The sequence below is a fragment of the Chaetodon trifascialis genome, chromosome 9 (assembly GCF_039877785.1).
Source record: "Chaetodon trifascialis isolate fChaTrf1 chromosome 9, fChaTrf1.hap1, whole genome shotgun sequence".
NCBI classification, from domain to species: Eukaryota; Metazoa; Chordata; class Actinopteri; order Chaetodontiformes; family Chaetodontidae; genus Chaetodon; species Chaetodon trifascialis.
The window spans coordinates 8,171,833-8,189,456 of NC_092064.1; the positions used below are offsets into that span (position 1 = coordinate 8,171,833).

The following is a 17,624-nucleotide window of genomic DNA, read 5'->3' on the forward strand; positions in this document are numbered from 1 at the left end:
GAATCTATTGTTTGTGCATGTACACACAGACAAGCATCCACACATTCATCAGGTTTAATGATAGCAGTCACCATCAGAACATGCAGAAAATGGCAAATATAAATATGAAAATGAGGCCTTTATTCAGTAACTGCTCAATGCAATGTTTGACATTAAAATCATGTTTTTCATACAGTACAGTGCAAGAAAACCTTTTGCATTCAGACTTGAGGGCAGTCGAGAAATTAATACAATCATCATATTCTCCAATGAGAAGAACCGCTAGAGCATCTGACCAATCAGAGCACAGTATGTGACTAACGTGATTAGAACATTAAAGGCCACTGACAGACTGGACGGGATTCATGTTCTCACACTTACGTTTGTAAACACACTCACGCCTGTACAAACACTCACACAGCATATAAACAGCTTACAAACGGTAATTTCAAAATGCATTGTTGATTTGCAGGTCAAATGTAATGCGGACAGTAGAAAATAAGTTAATTTGGATGTATACGTTGTTATCTCCATCGTCAGCGGTAAGTAAACATCGATCACGACAGTTATACTGATGATGGCAGCGAAAGGACAACACACTTCAGCATCACTTGACGTCGACGCAGCTCCTCATTGGCACATTTGTGTCCATACAGGTGGAGGGAGGGGCTGCTGCCCTTCCTCCATTGGCTGACTGGCTATGAGAGGCAGACAGGTGCCCGCTGTACAGCCCAGGGAAAAACAGGCTACTGGCTGTGCTTTTTTTCAAGAAGATGGAGATGCAAACGGAGAGAGATAAGGCAGAGAGGAAGAGCTGAGCCCATCACGGATGATCTGATAAACCTAGAAGACGAAGATCTTGTCTCTCTGGACGGTGTCGAGGTCGTCATCCATAGTTAGGAGCACCTAGGAGGGAATGGGAAAGGTGAGGGGTTACAAGGGTGAGGGTTAACACTTCAAATGAACTAAAACACACACACACCAAACGTGATCATACCAGGAAGGATCCAAACATTGCGATGGAGGAGAGGAAGTGCCAGATGTCGTGGTCGTCAAAGAATGACAGCAGGATGCAGTCCCTGTTGTGCTCACGAGACTCTGCTGGAGTTTTCTGTGTCCGCAGGGAAACACACGGTGAACTAAAGCCACGTTATGGAGGAATTCAGGAAAGTCGTGTGCTCTCACTGGCTAAGAGGCTGATGCTCCTTCTGTGTGAGTGCATGTGTGTGAGTTACTGACCTGCCAGGTGCTGAGGCCCTGGAAGAAGAAATACAGTGCAAAGCCCCACACCACGGCCGTGAACAGGATATACACCAATGCCAGACACTGGATTCTCTCACCGCTCCGTAGCTGAACACATACAGGAAACAAACAAACAAAAAGCTTTAGAAATACAAAACATTTGTGCTTTTCTAAATCTAAATGCTGCTTAAAACCATGAATAAACATACCTTCATAATGATGTAAAAGGCAAAGTAGAGCAGCAGGTTGCAGATGGCAATAGCCAACAGGTAGGAGGCGAAGTCATTAGGTCGCTCTATGAGGCCATAGGCAGCTCTGCAGAGAGGGAGCAGCAGGCGGAGGAGGAGGCCATCATTTAGTCCTGCATTTTACATTTTCATTTTCATTCTTTCTACTTATCGCCAAGTCAAAGAAGAAACACACTTACAGAGACCAGTTGACTATGTTCCCCATCACAAGCAGAACCATGCGGTCCTATCAGAGACAGAGCGGGAAACATGATTAACAAGCAGGTAATCTGGACTTGAATTACTACGAATTTAACCTCCTGACAATCGAATTGAAACTCAGATGTTTCTGGCCATTACTCACAATGTACATAGGTCCACTGCACTGTCTAATGCTATCTGTGTAGACAATGTACACGATCCTGCGGAGCACCCCGGAGTCTGACACAGACACACAGACAAAGAGTCAGCTGCTCCTCAAACACTGGTCCAATTAATATCAAAGCAAATAAATGGGTTAAAGATCTAAAGACAGGAGTTTGTAGGTTTCTTGCTGCGATCTTACCCAGCCTCCATCGGCCCATGTAGTAGAGCTGTGTGCTGAGGAGGAGAGTGGCCAGAATGTGGATCACTGAGAAAATAATCCAGAAGACGGTGTTTCCTTTGCCAAACACCTGCAAACAGATGTCACAAACAGTGTGTATGTGTATTTTTCCTTGTTAAACAACACCCAGGCCTGGTCTACCATGTGGTCTGTATGTGTGTGTACGCACCACCCCCAGCACAGAAAAGAAGATGACCACAGCCAGGCAGGCGTAGGCAGTGTACGCACTCGCGTTGATGTCCGGGTGTCTTTTCTGATACAGCTTCAGCATACACAGTCCAGCAATCATGTACATGAAGGAGGTGTCTGCCAAGAAAGACGGAGGCTTTACAACGACAGGTTGACCCTTTCTCATGTCAGATAATCAAAGAATAACAAAGCAAAACTCTCCATAATACAGAGAGTGTCAATAATCTATTTCTATTAGAATAAAAGAAACAACAGAAAGCTGCGTGCAGGATGCAGATTTGACATCGTACAGGCAAACATTGGACACAGGAAGTCCTAGTAAGAACATGAGTAGTCTTACCAAACTGGAAGTTGGTGTAGTTGGGACAGACGTGGTAGCAGGCACTGAGCAAGCCCTCCATCATGAGAGCAGTTCCCATCGCATAAAACAGACCAAAGTGCTTTGGGATACCACATTCCTGGAAGGTGACAGATAAAGCAGTAACTGAACAGTGATGTTCAATAAATGCAAATCTTGCAAATATACTGTGTGTGTCTGGATGTGCCTGCATCCTCCCTTCAACACTGAGGACACTGTGTCTAAACACTAGCATGCTATAGCAAATGATGCTAATGATCATGTTTTTAATCACTACCAATCGTAATTCAATCTAGGGACAGGGCTGAAAACCATCTTTGCCATGTCACTCACTCACTCGCACGCACGCACGCACGCACGCACGCACGCACGCACGCACGCACGCACGCACGCACGCACGCACATTGACTACATGCACAATAACATCCCACTATTATTCCAAATACAAATACATCTGCCTGTGTGCACGTGTCTTACCAACGCATTGAGGTCGTTGCGGACCATGGCGCGATTGTGGACGATATCTCTTTTGAGGACGATGAGGAGGAAGAGGAGTCCCAGCAGCACGTAACCGAGGTTACTGAGGATGTTGTTGAACGCGCTATGTGGAACAACACTTGAGAGTTAGTCAAAGCAAACACACATATGTAATCTGTTGGCCATGCTGTGGTTGTGATAAAACATCTAGGCACTAGCCACACACCTGAGAGCTCCCAGGGGGTGGGCACACAGGAAGTTGTAGAAGCAGATGTCCTGGTTTCCTGTGACGTTGACCACCTGAAGAACAGAATGGGTTTAACTTCAGCACGTTGATGTATTTTGAATGCTTCAACACAAACAAATCATATCTCATATATCACGGTTTGACACTGATCAGCGTACCGTCTGATAGGTGATGACCAGCTGGATGACTGGCAGCGCATAGAACACGGCAATGGTAGCAATGTTCCTGGAGAGGAGACGTAAAGGATTCTTTGTATTGTATCACTGCAGTTGATTCTACTCTTCATTGGTATCTGTCATTAACCGTGAGTGTCCTCACCAGAAGTAGATTTGGTATTTCTTGCTCAGGACCCTCTTGTCTTTGCGGGCCAGGTCGGACACGCATAGAAATTTCTGTGATAATAAAAAGGGCATTACTGATTGTGGGTGACATTCACACATCCTGACATGTCTAGCAGCTAACTGCGATGATTTGCAATTTCCAATAAAACGACTCGCGTGCATTGAGACGGAGACGTAAGGTGTACCTTGGTGCGGACGATGTTTTTGTCTGAATTGATGTCGTCCAGCGTGTCGTAGTCGTCCTCCTCCACGGAGCTCAGAGACTCGTGCCTGCTTCGCCCGACACTGTCCAACGTTCGCTCTGACGAAGAGAGGCGGGAGGAGGAGGTCACAGCGAGAATAAAGAGCCAACTCATTGGAGGGACAATCTGATCAATTAAAAGATTTCAAACACATCACACCTTTGAGATTTTCTTTACAATTTTCTAACATTTTAAAGAGACATTATAATGATCGTCATGCTTTGATCTTGGCACTATTAGGAATTTGGCCACTTCCTGGCATCAACATCCAAGTATTATTGAAGTATGATTCACACAGTGCTGATTGGTTTGGTGTAAATCTCTGAACTGATTCGGCTAATTATGCGGCAGCGTGTCACCAATGCGGATGGTTATGTGCTGAAGGTGATTGAGGATTGGGCGACGTTTGAAAGGCTCCTGTCCTGATGAACAGAGACACACAGAAAAACAGTGAGGGGCCAGAGCTGCTTGCAGGAAGTGAACCGCAAGCCAGGCTGTGGAGGCATTCTGCAAAGTGACAGCGGTGGCCAGAAATAAAGTGTGCATGCATGTTATCCATACCCATGTAACCATAGTTGTTGTCAGTTGATGTGGCGCTGTCAGTGATGGCCTCTGAACTGAGTGTACTGCCGTTGTCAGCTGGAGGAGAAGGGAGAAGAAATGGTTTTTTAAATTACACACAAACAAACACATGAGGAAAAACAGAAATGACCAAAACTCACCAAAGGAGCCGTATTCATACGGCGAGGCTGGAGTCTTTCCTGTGGAGACATGCACATTTAAAACCTCCAGTTGAGTATATGCAAAGAAACACAAACAAACACCACTACAACCAGTACTGGCTAGTAGAACAACCCCTGCAGTGCAAACACAGAGAGACAACAACACATGCAGGGACCCAGTTAGAGAATTTGTGCCTGAAAAAACACTTTTGAAGTATCAGTTTTAGCACGTAGGATGGGTGAAAATGTGAAGACAGAATGGTGCAAAGGCCGATTTTCTGTGAGGAGCAGCGGTTGACAACATAAGTGTCCTGCAGTTCAAAATCAAATCATGTCAGCATACACTGCAGTGAGAAGACACAGGTGCACACTGAGATGGAGTGTTGAGCTGAAGAAACACATCAGCAGCGCACACATTGATCTCAATGATTCACTCGAGCCTCTTTTTCATGGAACAACCTCACAGTGTTAGCATCACTGACTTTAATACAATATGCTTATGAGTTTCTTCAGGCAACAAACTGTGACAAAAGCATGCAAACTACCAGGATAGCAGCAGCACTTTGAGGTTAGCTGTGTCACGTGTATCTGTATGTCTATGATGCAAAACACAAAAGCTTAAGTAACCGCTTCAGATAGCGCCATGTTTATGTCTCCGCACAGACCATGAATGTGAATGTGGCAAGACAGTGATCATTTGTGAGCTAATGCATGCAGAGCATCTGCAGACAAGCTACACAGTGTGAGAAAAAGCAATAAGATAGGAGTAACTGTGTCGTTATACCATCTCCGTTCTTCCCAAGCAGAGAGGCTGAACCACACATTAGCATGAGGGAGAGAGGATGAAAGGCATATTCAGTACACACAGGCAGGTTGAATTCTACATAAATAGCTTCAGTTAAATGATTACTATACTGCATGTTAAGTGTGGTTTAACATTGGATATATACTATGGCAGGACAGGTTCACGACTTTAAGATAATGGTATGCTCCACACACCCCCTAACGGGTCGCTCCATCATAGCTAGTTGCTGGGTTACCTGTCTCAGCAGGCGACATGTCAGCAGGATCCTGGAACACGTCTCTCTTCTTATTCATTCTGCAGAAACAGAGAGGAAAACATGCAAATTCAAATCATTTGTATTCAGTGAAGTGCTCCTCTTGTGGTGCAGTTGTATAAATCTACGTTCTGCTATTGGAGATCCAAACCCCTTAGTTGAACTGGGAACAACAATATATATATATGTTTGAACCTTGTGAACTTGGAATTGCTGTGTATTCGTAGTGCTGAAAAGATTTTTATCTAACCACAGAAACCCATTTAAAGTTAATACAGTTGCTTCTGAGGTTTAAACAGCTGTAACGAGGACTGTCTGTGGCTACAGGGGAGAAACCTATATCACTACAAGGACTTTTTCTCAGCAGTGACGCAAGCCTGTGTATGAAGTGAATGTGGGAACTAGCCATTGTTTTGGTTGCAGGGAAAAATGTCTTACCGCTTGTTCTCCAGACAGGCCACCAGCAAAGTGAGCAGGTAGAAGGAGAGGAAGATACCCAGACAGAACAGCATACCCATCACATACACCTCCGCTGTGGAGCATGAATACAGATATTTTTACTGTAAAGCTATGCACAGGCCAATAATGCATGGTCTTGACTGCGCGGCATTATAAACACATTCAGTTATGCACCATTTCTTTCTCCAAATCCACGTGTCATTCATTCCTGTCTGAGCTGTTCACATTTACAAACTCATGACTTACAGTTGATAGCAGGGGAGACTATCACATCAAGGACCTTGGTGCGGTTGCCGGCATCAATCAGCTCATCAGGACGGAGAGGGTAGAAGCGCAGCGGACCGCCGCACGCCTCGTCCTCTGTTTTGACTACCACCACCACATAGAAACTGTTGCTGGGAAAATCTTTTCTCTAGATGACAGAAAGAGATGTTAGAAGATACGATACAGGCCTGCTCGTGTGTTGATGGAGGGGTCTTTACGCGACGCTTTGTCTCAAAGGTTTGCACTACGTATTTCATAGACGCGACTGTGCGTCAAACACTACCTGCACAGTGATCGCGCCTTTTTTGGTCATAGTCTGGTACATCCCAATGAAGGCCACATTGTTGTCAAGGTCATAGACGGGGCACTGAAAAGAAAGCGAGAGAAGGAGAGCAACACGGAGAATTAAAAGAGTAAAGGCGAGAGGCACGAGAAGATGAAGAAGATTACATGAAAGATAGAGTGATATTAAACACGGAAAAAAGCAATGTGTAAAATCTCAGCTAAATCCATCTAAATTTAATAAAAAGAACGTCATAAAATTGTCAAGATTTGCTTTGTCCTACATTGACACAGTTGCAATGATCTCTATTATGCCACCATATGGTCGAAGGGTGTTACTGCATGCTGACCACAATACCAAGGGCCACTTCAGGACAGGAGCCGTCTGGCTTGAGGGGATGAAAAGGCAGAATAACTGTACCTGGATGTCCTGGACGGACATGACGGAGCAGGGAAAGTTCATGTCTGAGTTGACTTTGACGATCACAGTGTCCACCCCATCCGGGAAGACATACTTGAAGTACTGAGATAAGGGGCAATAGAAAGAATAGGAATAAAGATAAGGAGTCAGGAAGGGAGTCATCAGAGGGGATTAGAAAACACAGATTCAGACTAGATCAGCCCTTTCACTGAGTCCCGTCTTTCTCTGCTATCTGGTGATCTGTATCAGGAGGATGTGACAATTTCCACAACAAAAAGCACAACATGATGAAACAAAAGCTTCTTCTCTTTTTCACGTGTTGAAAAGCAGAACGACAGCAATGCTGCTGCATGAAAAACTGCGTAAAATCACAAGGTCTTTCCATTCTTACCATCCTCTTTTTCACTTGTACTTTCCGCAGCTTCTCTCATGTTTCTCGTCATCTGTACCCCCTCACCCCCGTCTGCAATCTACATCTACAGCTCTCCTTGCTGTTAAGTAGCGCTTAGTGCCACGCTTACAAACACACAAAGCTGTGGTACTGAGCTGCGTACCTGAGGTTGGGATGGTGATGCGGTGAAGCTGAATTTCTTGTCTGTCCTGTAATTAAGGTGAAAATCAGACATAGTAGTAGGTTACTTGTTGGTAACTATAAAGTCCAACCTGATGGCAAATGCATTAAGCAGCGAATTCAGGCAGCGACTGTGTTTGTGTGATTAGATATCAGATGTCACTTACTGCAGAGTGAAGCTTTCAACACGGCTGACCCTGAGCTGGTAGTTTGTACCCTGGCTGGACAGGGTAGACACGTCCACAAAGAAGTACTGGGTCTCGGAAGCGGCGCGGGTCGGAGGCTGGCACAGTGTCCGGCCCACATGATTGTAAGGATACTTCCTCTGGTAGCTGGAGAGAGAGAGTTCAAGTTCACACAAAAAAGGTCTGAGTTTTTCTATTACTGAGGGCTTAAATTGATTTTTCGTGAAAATAAATACATAAAAGATCTTTATATCATATCTTTTGAAAGCTCTTTACCATTTCACAGAATAGATTATACACTTAAATAAAGCAATGCGTGATTCTATGAAGAAAGAAATCAAAGCAAAAACATGGACTTGTGACATGATAAGAAGAGAAATAAGACTCTTTAACCTTGTAAGACAAGTACTACATTTGCAAGCATTGCTGTTTCAGGATCACATGACATAATCGATAATGTGTCTTCAATAATCTTTGAGCAAAATCAATAAAAACCCAGCCTTGGAACATGTTGCTAAATGCACACATGGAAGTGGATTCCTTTAAAGGGCGCATGTGACAGAGACTACGTAAAACAGAATGAACTTCCCTCTGATGACTGAAATAACTCATTTACAGTAAATTGCGCTCCTCAGATCTGCACTGATGATTCTCAGAGGAGGAAGTGAAATTCCAAGGTTCATTGGCGATCAGTTAAAACACGCCTGGCCATAAGACTGAATAAGCAAGAATATGGCTAGGTCACTCTGGTGTTGCACAACCACAGAGACTTCCTCTGAGTGTGGGAGACACAGATCACGATACAGATGGGCTGCTGGCCAGCTCAACGTCTAATCTGTTATGAAATCCCACCTGATTAGGTCAGGTTACAAAAGATGTGGGCCCAATAATCACTGCGGCACAATCGAAAGCTTACGGCTGTTGTTTCTGTGGTTTCCTCCTGTCCATAATACGAACTCCATCCAGGACAGAAGTAATGACTGTAATTCTAGCAAATGTCCAACTACAACTATTACATACATACAATACTACAAATGATTTGACAACAGACACAGCTTTCATTTACAAGCTTCCTCCTTTTACAGAGCAATTAAATGTACATGCAGCTCTCTACACCACACAGGAACATTATCTTTATGGCATAACCTGAAGCTATAGCAATTCAATTCAATATTCCTTTATTAGTCCTGCAAGGGCAAATTCCAGTTTACAGCAGCACCAATAAAGCAGATAATGGCTTACAATCTCCCTTAGGAGAACTTTGAATCATTACTTTGTGTAGCATCCACATATGTGCATGTACTCAGACATTTATAAAGGCCTAGTATAGGCCTAAAGCCTACTAAAAACTATTCAGCATTGTGGATGGTTGCCTTACAGTCAATTTGGTCTTTTAGGCTGTGATGACGCACAGTTAAATCTGTACCAACAGCTAATGTCTTCCCTTTTCTCTGTCATTCTCTGCAGAGGACTTTGCAGATAAAATTCAATCTGAGTTGCAAAATCTGAATGTTTGCTAAATTTGACATAGACACACCATAGAACATAAATCCTTTGTGTGTGTTTGCCATTTATTATATATGACCCAGATCATGTTAGAAGCTGTGACACACACACACACACACACACACACACACACACACACACACACACACACACACATATATATATATATATATATACACACACACACACACACACACACACACACACAAACAATGTGTGAGACATTCATATCTGGCCTGATCTCATACCTACTCTACAATTTAAAGAACATCATTTCCTGAGGCTGTTAGCAGTACTGTTGGTCTGTTCAGTTCAGAGGTGTTTCATGGTGTTGTAGGAGCACCATGAGTGTTTTTCAGTTGGTTTGAAAGGAGAGCTCTTTCTTCCGGGTGAGTCCGGCTTCACAGCTGATACAGAGTGCGGATACTCACAGGCCTCTTAGTATGAGGGGGACTTGAAATGACAGGACAGCCTGCTTCTGTCGTACCACAAACAGGATAGGACTCTCGAAACCCTGTGACAGCACATCCACAGTCACACGCACTCCCTCCGTCTGAGAGCCAAAGACAGGGAAAAGAGAACAGACCAAATCACACTCAGTATTACTTGATGTCATTCAGAGCAAAACAAATGTCCTCGTCCGACGGTATAGACGCACCTTATTCCTGGAGACAGTGTGATTGAAAGCATAGATGGTTTGGTTTTCACTTGTAACCGTGTCATTATAGGTGACATCAAACTCTGCATCTTTCTGGACGACGCTTTTGCTCTCCCCCACCGCCTCACAAATAAACTGTGACACACATATCCAGAGAAGGACGGCCAGTCCCGATCGGATCCAGAAAGGCGAACGTCCACTTCTGTTTTTATGTCGAGATTTCCAGCAACTCCTCAACACCATTATGTCTGACACCTTCTTCCTAAACTGACAACAGATACCTAATGTTATCCTAGCCTGTTGGGCAATACAAATGACAACTCCACCCCATTCAGATACAGTTACAGATCGAAGGCTAGCGAGCTTAACGGTGCCACTTTCAGCGATGACCGACAATAACAACAATTGCTAACCGAGAAGCTAAAGACACAACGGGTTGTTTACATTAGCCAAAGACGTGCCCCTCGTCCATTTGACATCCGTAACAACTTCGACGCTGTCGGCTATGCAACCAATGACACGAGTTTCAAAACAGCAAGATGGCAATGCTCCTCATTTCCCAGTCACCTGAAGCGCATAGCATAGCATAACAGAATGCTAGCTAGCTGTGCTAACGTTAGCATCGTTGCTTCGTATGCCGATCAGGCAGCTCCATCTTTTGATGTCGGAGTCAGTCCCAGATTCGCGGACCGTGTGAAAAACAAAAATATCACAACGTGTTTTTCCAAGTCTGTCCGAAGTGAGCGGCTGTCACGGCCTGTCTTCGCGGTGCCGTGGCACTGAGATTCAGTGTGATTACAATATGAATTCGCATGGGCCCTGGGGTCTTGAACCCAGGGCAGCAGCCTCATATGCTTATTTGGTAGCTGCAGGAACGCCTCTCTACCACGGGGTGGTGCTGTCTACAACCTGGTGAGACAGCGACGGCCTATTCTACAGCAAGTCTGCACAACAGGTTATATTAAACCAGATAGCATAGTATGATATGAGACGACCCCTTTAATTTTGCTTGAATTGTTTTTGTTTAAATTATTAAATTAGCACTTTTATTGAATTTAGGTAATAGATATTTTAGGCTTCTTTGGATTTCCATGCGGGCTATGTGTCTTGCATTATTATTGTTGTTAAAAAAACATGAGCAATTATTCTAAATCGGTGTCACGTAGCACATATTTTGATCAGTAATATAATTTGATTCACGTATTTATTTTACATAAATATTTTATTTGAAATGTGACTGTAGATGATGACCCATGTCTAGCAATGGACAGCACACAATATCAAAAGGCCAAGTAAAAGCACAGGAAAAGTCCCCTATTCAAATAAAGTATTTCTTTTAAATGTGCTCAATGCTGTGAGGGAAAAAAAAGTTTTTAGTTTTAGTTTGGCATTCATTCATTCATTGCGTTTACGTGGAAGCTATGGGGGGGGGGGTGCATTTTTTTTTATCGGTAGAAACAATGAATATGCCTTTGTGTAGATATTCACGATGTCACATATGTGTGTTCGAACAGTAAAGGAGTGAAATGAAGACTTGAGGATGTCTGTTTTTGTACATTAACTACATTATTTAAATCTATCATTGCGATGTTAGAGTGGCGTATACCTTTAAAGCCTCATGAACTCTTCAGATCATCCATAGTGCAGCAGTTTACAAGGAATCACTGAATCATGGGAACCACAGTGATAATGCGCACTTCTTTGTCGCCAAGGCAACCACAGTACGTTTCTGTGGATGAAGTAATTTGTTACGCTGATAGTTACCATGGTTACAACCTAGAGAGGGCGCTGCGGAGGAGCGTTTCACGTAAAATGACGCAGGGCGGGGGCGTGCCCGCGATGCGCGCTGCGCAAGGCTGCTTGTTGTTCCCGCAGAGAGGCGAGAAGATGGCGGCCGTGTCAAGCGGAGGTGCTGCTGGGTCCACTGCGGCCGGGATTACGCACTCTGCCCGACCGACCCACGCAGGCATGGGCTCCCAGAACCGAGCCCAGCCATCCTCCGGGATCAACCACTCCAGTCGTACCAGCACGGCCACTGGGTGCATCACCAATCCTGGCCACACTTCGGCCACCAGGCCCCCCCCAGCCCGAGTGGGCTACTACGAAATCGAGCGGACCATCGGCAAGGGAAATTTCGCGGTTGTTAAACTAGCCACACACATCATTACCAAAGCAAAGGTAAGGCGACTGGTATTCGAGTACCAGAGATGAACAATTACAAGTTGTCATTGTTTTATTTCAAGCCTTTTCGACCATGTACTCAGGATGACGCTGGGGCCTTCAGGCTCTGGAGACACAACGGCCAGCCCGCTTTGGTGACACCGCTGCTTGGTGTTGAGGGAGGGGGTCTGTTCGACTCGGGGCATCACCTCTAACTACTAGATACACACGTATTTGGCACAAGATACATATGATTTCACAAAGTGAAGTAGTACTATTTTTGAGGAAAGCTAGAAAGGCCTTAGGTTAATGTGTGGCAAAGCGCAGAGGACGGAGAGAAGGGTACTGACGAAGATGAAAAGAGGAGACTCAGAACGTTCCGACTGTAGCAGCTAGCTTAGCTTACTAGCTAATTAGCTGTTTGGCTAGATGCAGATATCTTTAAGACTGATGCCAGCACACAAGGTTAAAAGTTTACAGCACCCTCATGGATAATTTTAAATTAACGTTAACAATGAGCTTGCAGAGTTGGAAGGTATAGGTTGGCCAAATAACGTTATAGATATGTCTGAAAGTCAACGTCTAAGTAGCACCGAAAACTGGGTAAAGCTAACTAACTTAACTGCAGAGCCTTATGTACATTAACTGTTAGCTTTTTCCATGTAGCTTAATGATTTTCAATAAACGAACCGCTGATAACATTTCGAGATAGCAAAGTTTCTCGCGTCTTTTTAGTGAACTGCAACCACTTTGACGCGGTCTAAGTTAGGCAGTTTGTCAAAGCTGCATTTCAACTTCGCCTGTGTGTGTGTGTGTGTGTGTGTGTGTGTGTGTGTGTGTGTGTGTGTGTGCGTGTGTGTTGCGTTTAGGTATCCTGGCTAATAGCAAGATGACATTTTAGTAAAGGCTCCCGCTATTATCAACAAATGATCTTCATGCAAAACAGCATCGTTTTTCATGTGTAGATGCATTGCATTGAGGTCTTCCACAGATCAGTCCTGTGCTGCAAACGTATAGTCTGATGTTGATACAGAACATTGTGCCCAGGCTTTAAAAAAATGGGTTTGTTAGTTTTTGTGGCAAACAAAAAGGTTGGAGATTTTAGGATAAATAGGAAGGGGAAGTTGTGGCATCACAAGCAGAAGGGATCGCTCAACTATTCCAAGCAGTGTTTATCTTTGGTGCTGACCTATTGGATCAGCTTCAGTGTTTCAAAGCTTCATTTGCCTGTGAGCAGTATGTTGTCACTCCTGATATGTTGCCGATGTCTTCTTGGCTGGCATGGTGGTGTAACTACAGCTGGGCCTAAACAAATGACTAATCAGAAAACCTCAGCTGATGCATTTGATAACAGCAGCATCAATGAGATATCTGCTAAAAACACTCTCCAGGCTGTGCTTCTGCTCAGGACCACATTTGCAATAAGATGACATGGGAACCCTTCCCATGTCTTTTTTATTATATGACTGTTGGGATCAGTGCGCACATCCCTTATGATGGATGCTCGGTTGAACACTCAAAACAAATAGGTGTATACAGTAGGGGTGAAGCCTACACTCACAGGCAGACAGCTCCTGCAATGTCACTGTTTGTTGTTTTAAACCTGATGAAGAGCCTTTAATTCTAATGGCACAAATAAAGGTGTGTCAAGGTGGCTGAGTGTGCAGCTTACCTCTGTGCCCTTGTTGACATACACACAGGCAGGCAGACACGAGTCATTTGGGTGCTTTATGCCACATAGCCCAGAGAACCCTCCATTTAGTTTCATGAGACCAAAACAAACTTCAGTCAGTGAGTGCAATATGGTGTTTTTCAATACTGCAGACGGTGTTTCTTCAGGGACATTAACTGTGTTGATATGAATATAACATAATTTACAGACTTGTAGATATGGGAGCATGTATTCGGTTTGTTACAAAAGCAATACAGAGACAGTAGCGACTTTATAGTGAGAGATTGATGAGCTAGTTATGAGGCTATATTGCTTGTGTGTATGAGCCTGTTTATGCTTGTCTGGATGTGTGTGTGTGTGTGGTTGTGTCTGGCTGTCTGACTGAGTGTGAGAGACAGGCAGAGGACAAAATGACAGTGGAATATGGACTGACAGAATGAAAGAGAGGCCTTGTTTGTTGTCTGTGGATGGTGGTCACAGACAGACTAGTCAGCTCATGCATTTCTTCAACTAGCTCAGGGGTTTCAGCATCCCCATTTTTGCATGATTATCAAAAGAATAGAAGTGTGCTTTTACATGCCCGTGGATATCATGAATATGGATATGATCAGTCATCAGATGAGATGGGCTTTAGAGCCTTGTTTTATGGCCTAGGTTTTTGTAACGATCCAATGAGAAATGCTGACTAGTCAAAAATAGCCTAACAACTCTCTTGGTTGTTAGATGGAGCTGGATGATATCCTGCAGTGCAGTCACACAGAACAGGACCTGGTTATTTATACTTGGTAGCTTAGAAGCCCAGAAAGGGAAGGTCCCCTTTTATGCCTCATTTGCTCTCTGTTGTTTTCTAAAACATAAAACATTCAATGGGCAATTTGTGCAAAGTTTATGTCACCAGTACACACCCATTTTAGCAGTATATTTTGCAAATTCTTGTGGAAAGGGGGCTGTTGGTTTTACTAACACAGAGGCAGTCACACAACACAAACCTTTGATGGCACATAGCGAGCGTGCTGCACCTGGATGTTGTGATAGTGAAAGTTCATCTCCTCTACACAAAGGCCAGCAAGTGAAGTGGAAGTCAAAACAGGAGTTTTCATACTCTCACTCAAATGCTATGCTAGAGGCCGTTGGGCTGTCTTGATAAATGTTGATTTAATTTCAGTCTTCACTCTCTCCATAAACTTTTTTTATCGCTGGTCATGACCCTTCAATAAGGGAGGTCTTTTCCATACTAGCTCTGGGAGACTCTATGAACTACTTGTTTTGGGTGTCTAAATACTTACTGCTGTGCAGATTTGGGGACCATAACCAAAGCCATCATTGGGATGTTTCAGATTTCACCCCCAATTATTTCAGTACCACCAACAGCTAATTTGTCCTCTCTGATCTTAATTTTTGACTGAGCAAAAATCAGATAATAGCTTAGATGAACTTACTGGAATTGTTTGTAAAATATCAGAAAATAGAAAAAAAGCACATTACAAAGCTTGAAGTGACCATTTTAATTGCTTTCTTTGTTCGACTAACAAACCAAAATAATTTTTTTTTCTAATCATATAAAACTGCAGAGAGGGAAGCAAATGTTTCTAATTTTTGCTTAATGAATCAAACATTTAGCAGAGGTTATTGAAATTGCACTGATTAATTCGATGCTGATCAACTAATCTTCCAAGGCTATTTAGATCACAAAATGTTGCGTCCATTCTATGATGTAATCTAGTCAAAGCCATATTGTTTTATCTTCACCACTCATTGATGCCCTCTGAGTTTCCTTCACAACTTCATGGGAAAATGTCCTTGAAAACGTTCTCACACTTTATAAATGTTGAAATGTGATGTAGGACTCTACAGGGTGTTAAACAAATGTTCAGTGTATATGCACATTGCTTCCTGGTTATGACACAAAGGTAGCCAAGTTGTCGAGAGAATTATTTTCCTGTCTGAGGTTATGGAACTGCTCGCCCCACACCGCAATTTGATATGCTATTAATCAGGCTTGTAGTCTCCGCATGTTGCAATGCACTCTGCTTGAGATGATATTTCACATCCTGGCTACCTTCCTAAACAGATAGCACATTTGTTCATCCTCTTTATGCCATTTATTAGCCATTGAATGGAATTTCATCAACCCTGTGTCAATCCCCTCAGTTGCTAAAAAAAACACAAAGTGTTGGCTCTGTAATAACACGAAACAGCAAAAAAGAATCTGATCTCAGTCTTTATTAAGCTCTAACCAGAAATGCGTTGCCAGTCGTCTGTCATAATAGATTACATTGATAAAGTGATTATCGACATTTTCATATTCTGTCCTGTAATAACTACCAAAGCGTGTCAGCCTTTGCAATATGCACTCCTTTTTGTATTCAGTAATATACCTGTATGCCAGCAATGTATCATATTTGAGTTGATATTTTTTGGGTTTTCTTATAGTGGATAAGACCACTGAAATACAGTGAATGTGCATGGCTGCCATTGTATATTTATGTATGTGCATACTTGTATAGCTTGACAGTGGAGGTATGGTCAGTGCCCTTGGATGACCTGACTGAGGATAAAGTAAAAGCGCACTTTGACAAGCCCTTGTGCCCACAGCAAGGTGAGTGACATTGGTAAAGGATGCCACTGTGCGGCACGTCATGACCCGTCTGTCTGTGGGGAATCAGGCCCTTTCCCCCACTCCCTTTTCCCTCTTTTTCCTGTCTTCTCCCCTTTCCTCTCAAGTGTTTTTAGGCACGAGAAGGATGAGCAGGAGGGAGAGGGCAGGAAGGATGGCAAGTGTTAGGTAACAGGCCTAATGTACTGTGTAACAATTTCACTCACTCCCTCAGTCACACTCGCACACACACACACTCACGCACAGCTCTCTAACATACCGCATCCCCTCTCTGTTTCTCAAAGACACATATACGCACACTCAAATGTGATTTCTTTTGGGCGAATAATATGACAAAGGTTGTGTTTCTGCTCGACTTATCTTCCTGCCCTCTAGTCGTCTTCTGCTGCATTCTTAGTTGTGCGAATCAGCAGCCAGCCAGCTTCAAAAGGAGAAGAACACAGTCCAGACTCTGTGCGTGTCTCTGCTACAGAGACGAGGGAGGACAGCGTAGGCTTCATCAGTGCGATCCTGTTCCTCATGAACTATATGAGCACACATGTTTCTGCCCCAGCTGATGTCAACAGCGTGTGTGCGCACATGTGTGTTTTGGAACAGTGCATGGCATCACGCACTGTGGCAGTTAAAAATCACAAGTCTGCGCCATCATCATCCCCAGTGCCGTTTGTTGTCAGAGGCGACTGCGTGTTGCCAAGGCTCCTAGTTGGAGAAAGGTTGCTCCATTCAAGTCTTACTGGTTTCCATAGCAATTAGGGATGGGCATTTCAAGCATACATAGTGTTCAATATTCACTGGGAACGATTTGACTAGCAGAGAAGTCCGGACTTGACTGCTCTGTGTGTGTTATGGTGTATTTTTGTTTACCATAGTTAAAAGCCGGATGCAGCAGAATTCGTCAGGTGCACTTGGGTTTTCAACCTCAGTGTTTGAGACAGACTGGGTCCTTGGCTTCTCTTTGCCGTTGAATTGATTGCTTAGTGATGATGGTTGTAGTTCTGTTGCATGTTCTGGTAGCCAGAAACCACATTTGTGTGGTTGATAGACAGGAGCTATGGTCTTAGGTTGATGCTTCTGCTTCAAGACTGAGAAAGGAAAGCCTGATTTATACTACAGCGTCTACACCCTAGGTACAGCATAGCCATG

General features: G+C 43.7%; 2 protein-coding genes across 5 annotated transcripts in view; one reads left to right on the forward strand and one right to left on the reverse strand.

The window, feature by feature from the left end:
- Window positions 1-99: 99 nt before the first annotated feature.
- On the reverse strand, window positions 100-10,916 carry sidt2 (SID1 transmembrane family, member 2). Of its 2 annotated transcripts, XM_070969858.1 has the most exons (26): window positions 10,033-10,916; window positions 9,806-9,927; window positions 7,851-8,015; window positions 7,667-7,712; window positions 7,113-7,214; window positions 6,693-6,776; window positions 6,392-6,557; window positions 6,125-6,218; window positions 5,669-5,727; window positions 5,413-5,439; window positions 4,629-4,667; window positions 4,468-4,545; window positions 3,850-3,965; window positions 3,642-3,715; window positions 3,482-3,548; window positions 3,303-3,376; window positions 3,077-3,200; window positions 2,582-2,699; window positions 2,222-2,358; window positions 2,014-2,122; window positions 1,813-1,889; window positions 1,649-1,695; window positions 1,431-1,536; window positions 1,219-1,329; window positions 977-1,090; window positions 100-885 (listed from the first exon to the last, which is right to left on the reverse strand). In XM_070969858.1, exons 1-26 carry the CDS (start codon window positions 10,273-10,275, stop codon window positions 823-825), a joined length of 2,562 nt encoding a protein of 853 aa, XP_070825959.1. In that variant the 5' UTR covers window positions 10,276-10,916; the 3' UTR covers window positions 100-822. The 2 variants fall into 2 exon arrangements, with proteins under 2 accessions (XP_070825959.1, XP_070825960.1); XM_070969859.1 differs by lacking the exon at window positions 5,413-5,439 and having other exon boundaries at window positions 10,033-10,913.
- Window positions 10,917-11,897: 981 nt separating this feature from the next.
- The window catches only part of sik3 (SIK family kinase 3), a 30,039-nt gene continuing 24,312 nt past the window's right edge, over window positions 11,898-17,624 (forward strand). For 2 of the 3 annotated variants that reach the window (XM_070970233.1, XM_070970232.1), the window contains exon 1: window positions 11,918-12,210. In XM_070970233.1, coding sequence (XP_070826334.1) covers window positions 11,920-12,210 — 291 coding nt within the window. In that variant the 5' untranslated portion in view covers window positions 11,918-11,919. Of the gene's footprint in view, window positions 12,211-17,624 lie in introns of all 3 variants that reach the window. The other variant, XM_070970231.1, reaches the window with a different exon arrangement.

What these genes read in the sequence shown, in the direction of transcription:
- sidt2 (XM_070969858.1), bottom strand. Translation starts at nt 10,275, where the DNA reads ATGGTGTTGAGGAGTTGCTGGAAATCTCGACATAAAAACAGAAGTGGA. An exon ending in GCTTGGGAAGAACGGAGATG is followed by an intron (nt 4,668 to 5,412) that starts GTATAACGACAC and finishes ATGTCTCCACAG; the next exon opens with GAAAGACTCCAGCCTCGCCG. An exon ending in AAATACCAAATCTACTTCTG is followed by an intron (nt 3,549 to 3,641) that starts GTGAGGACACTC and finishes TCTCCTCTCCAG; the next exon opens with GAACATTGCTACCATTGCCG.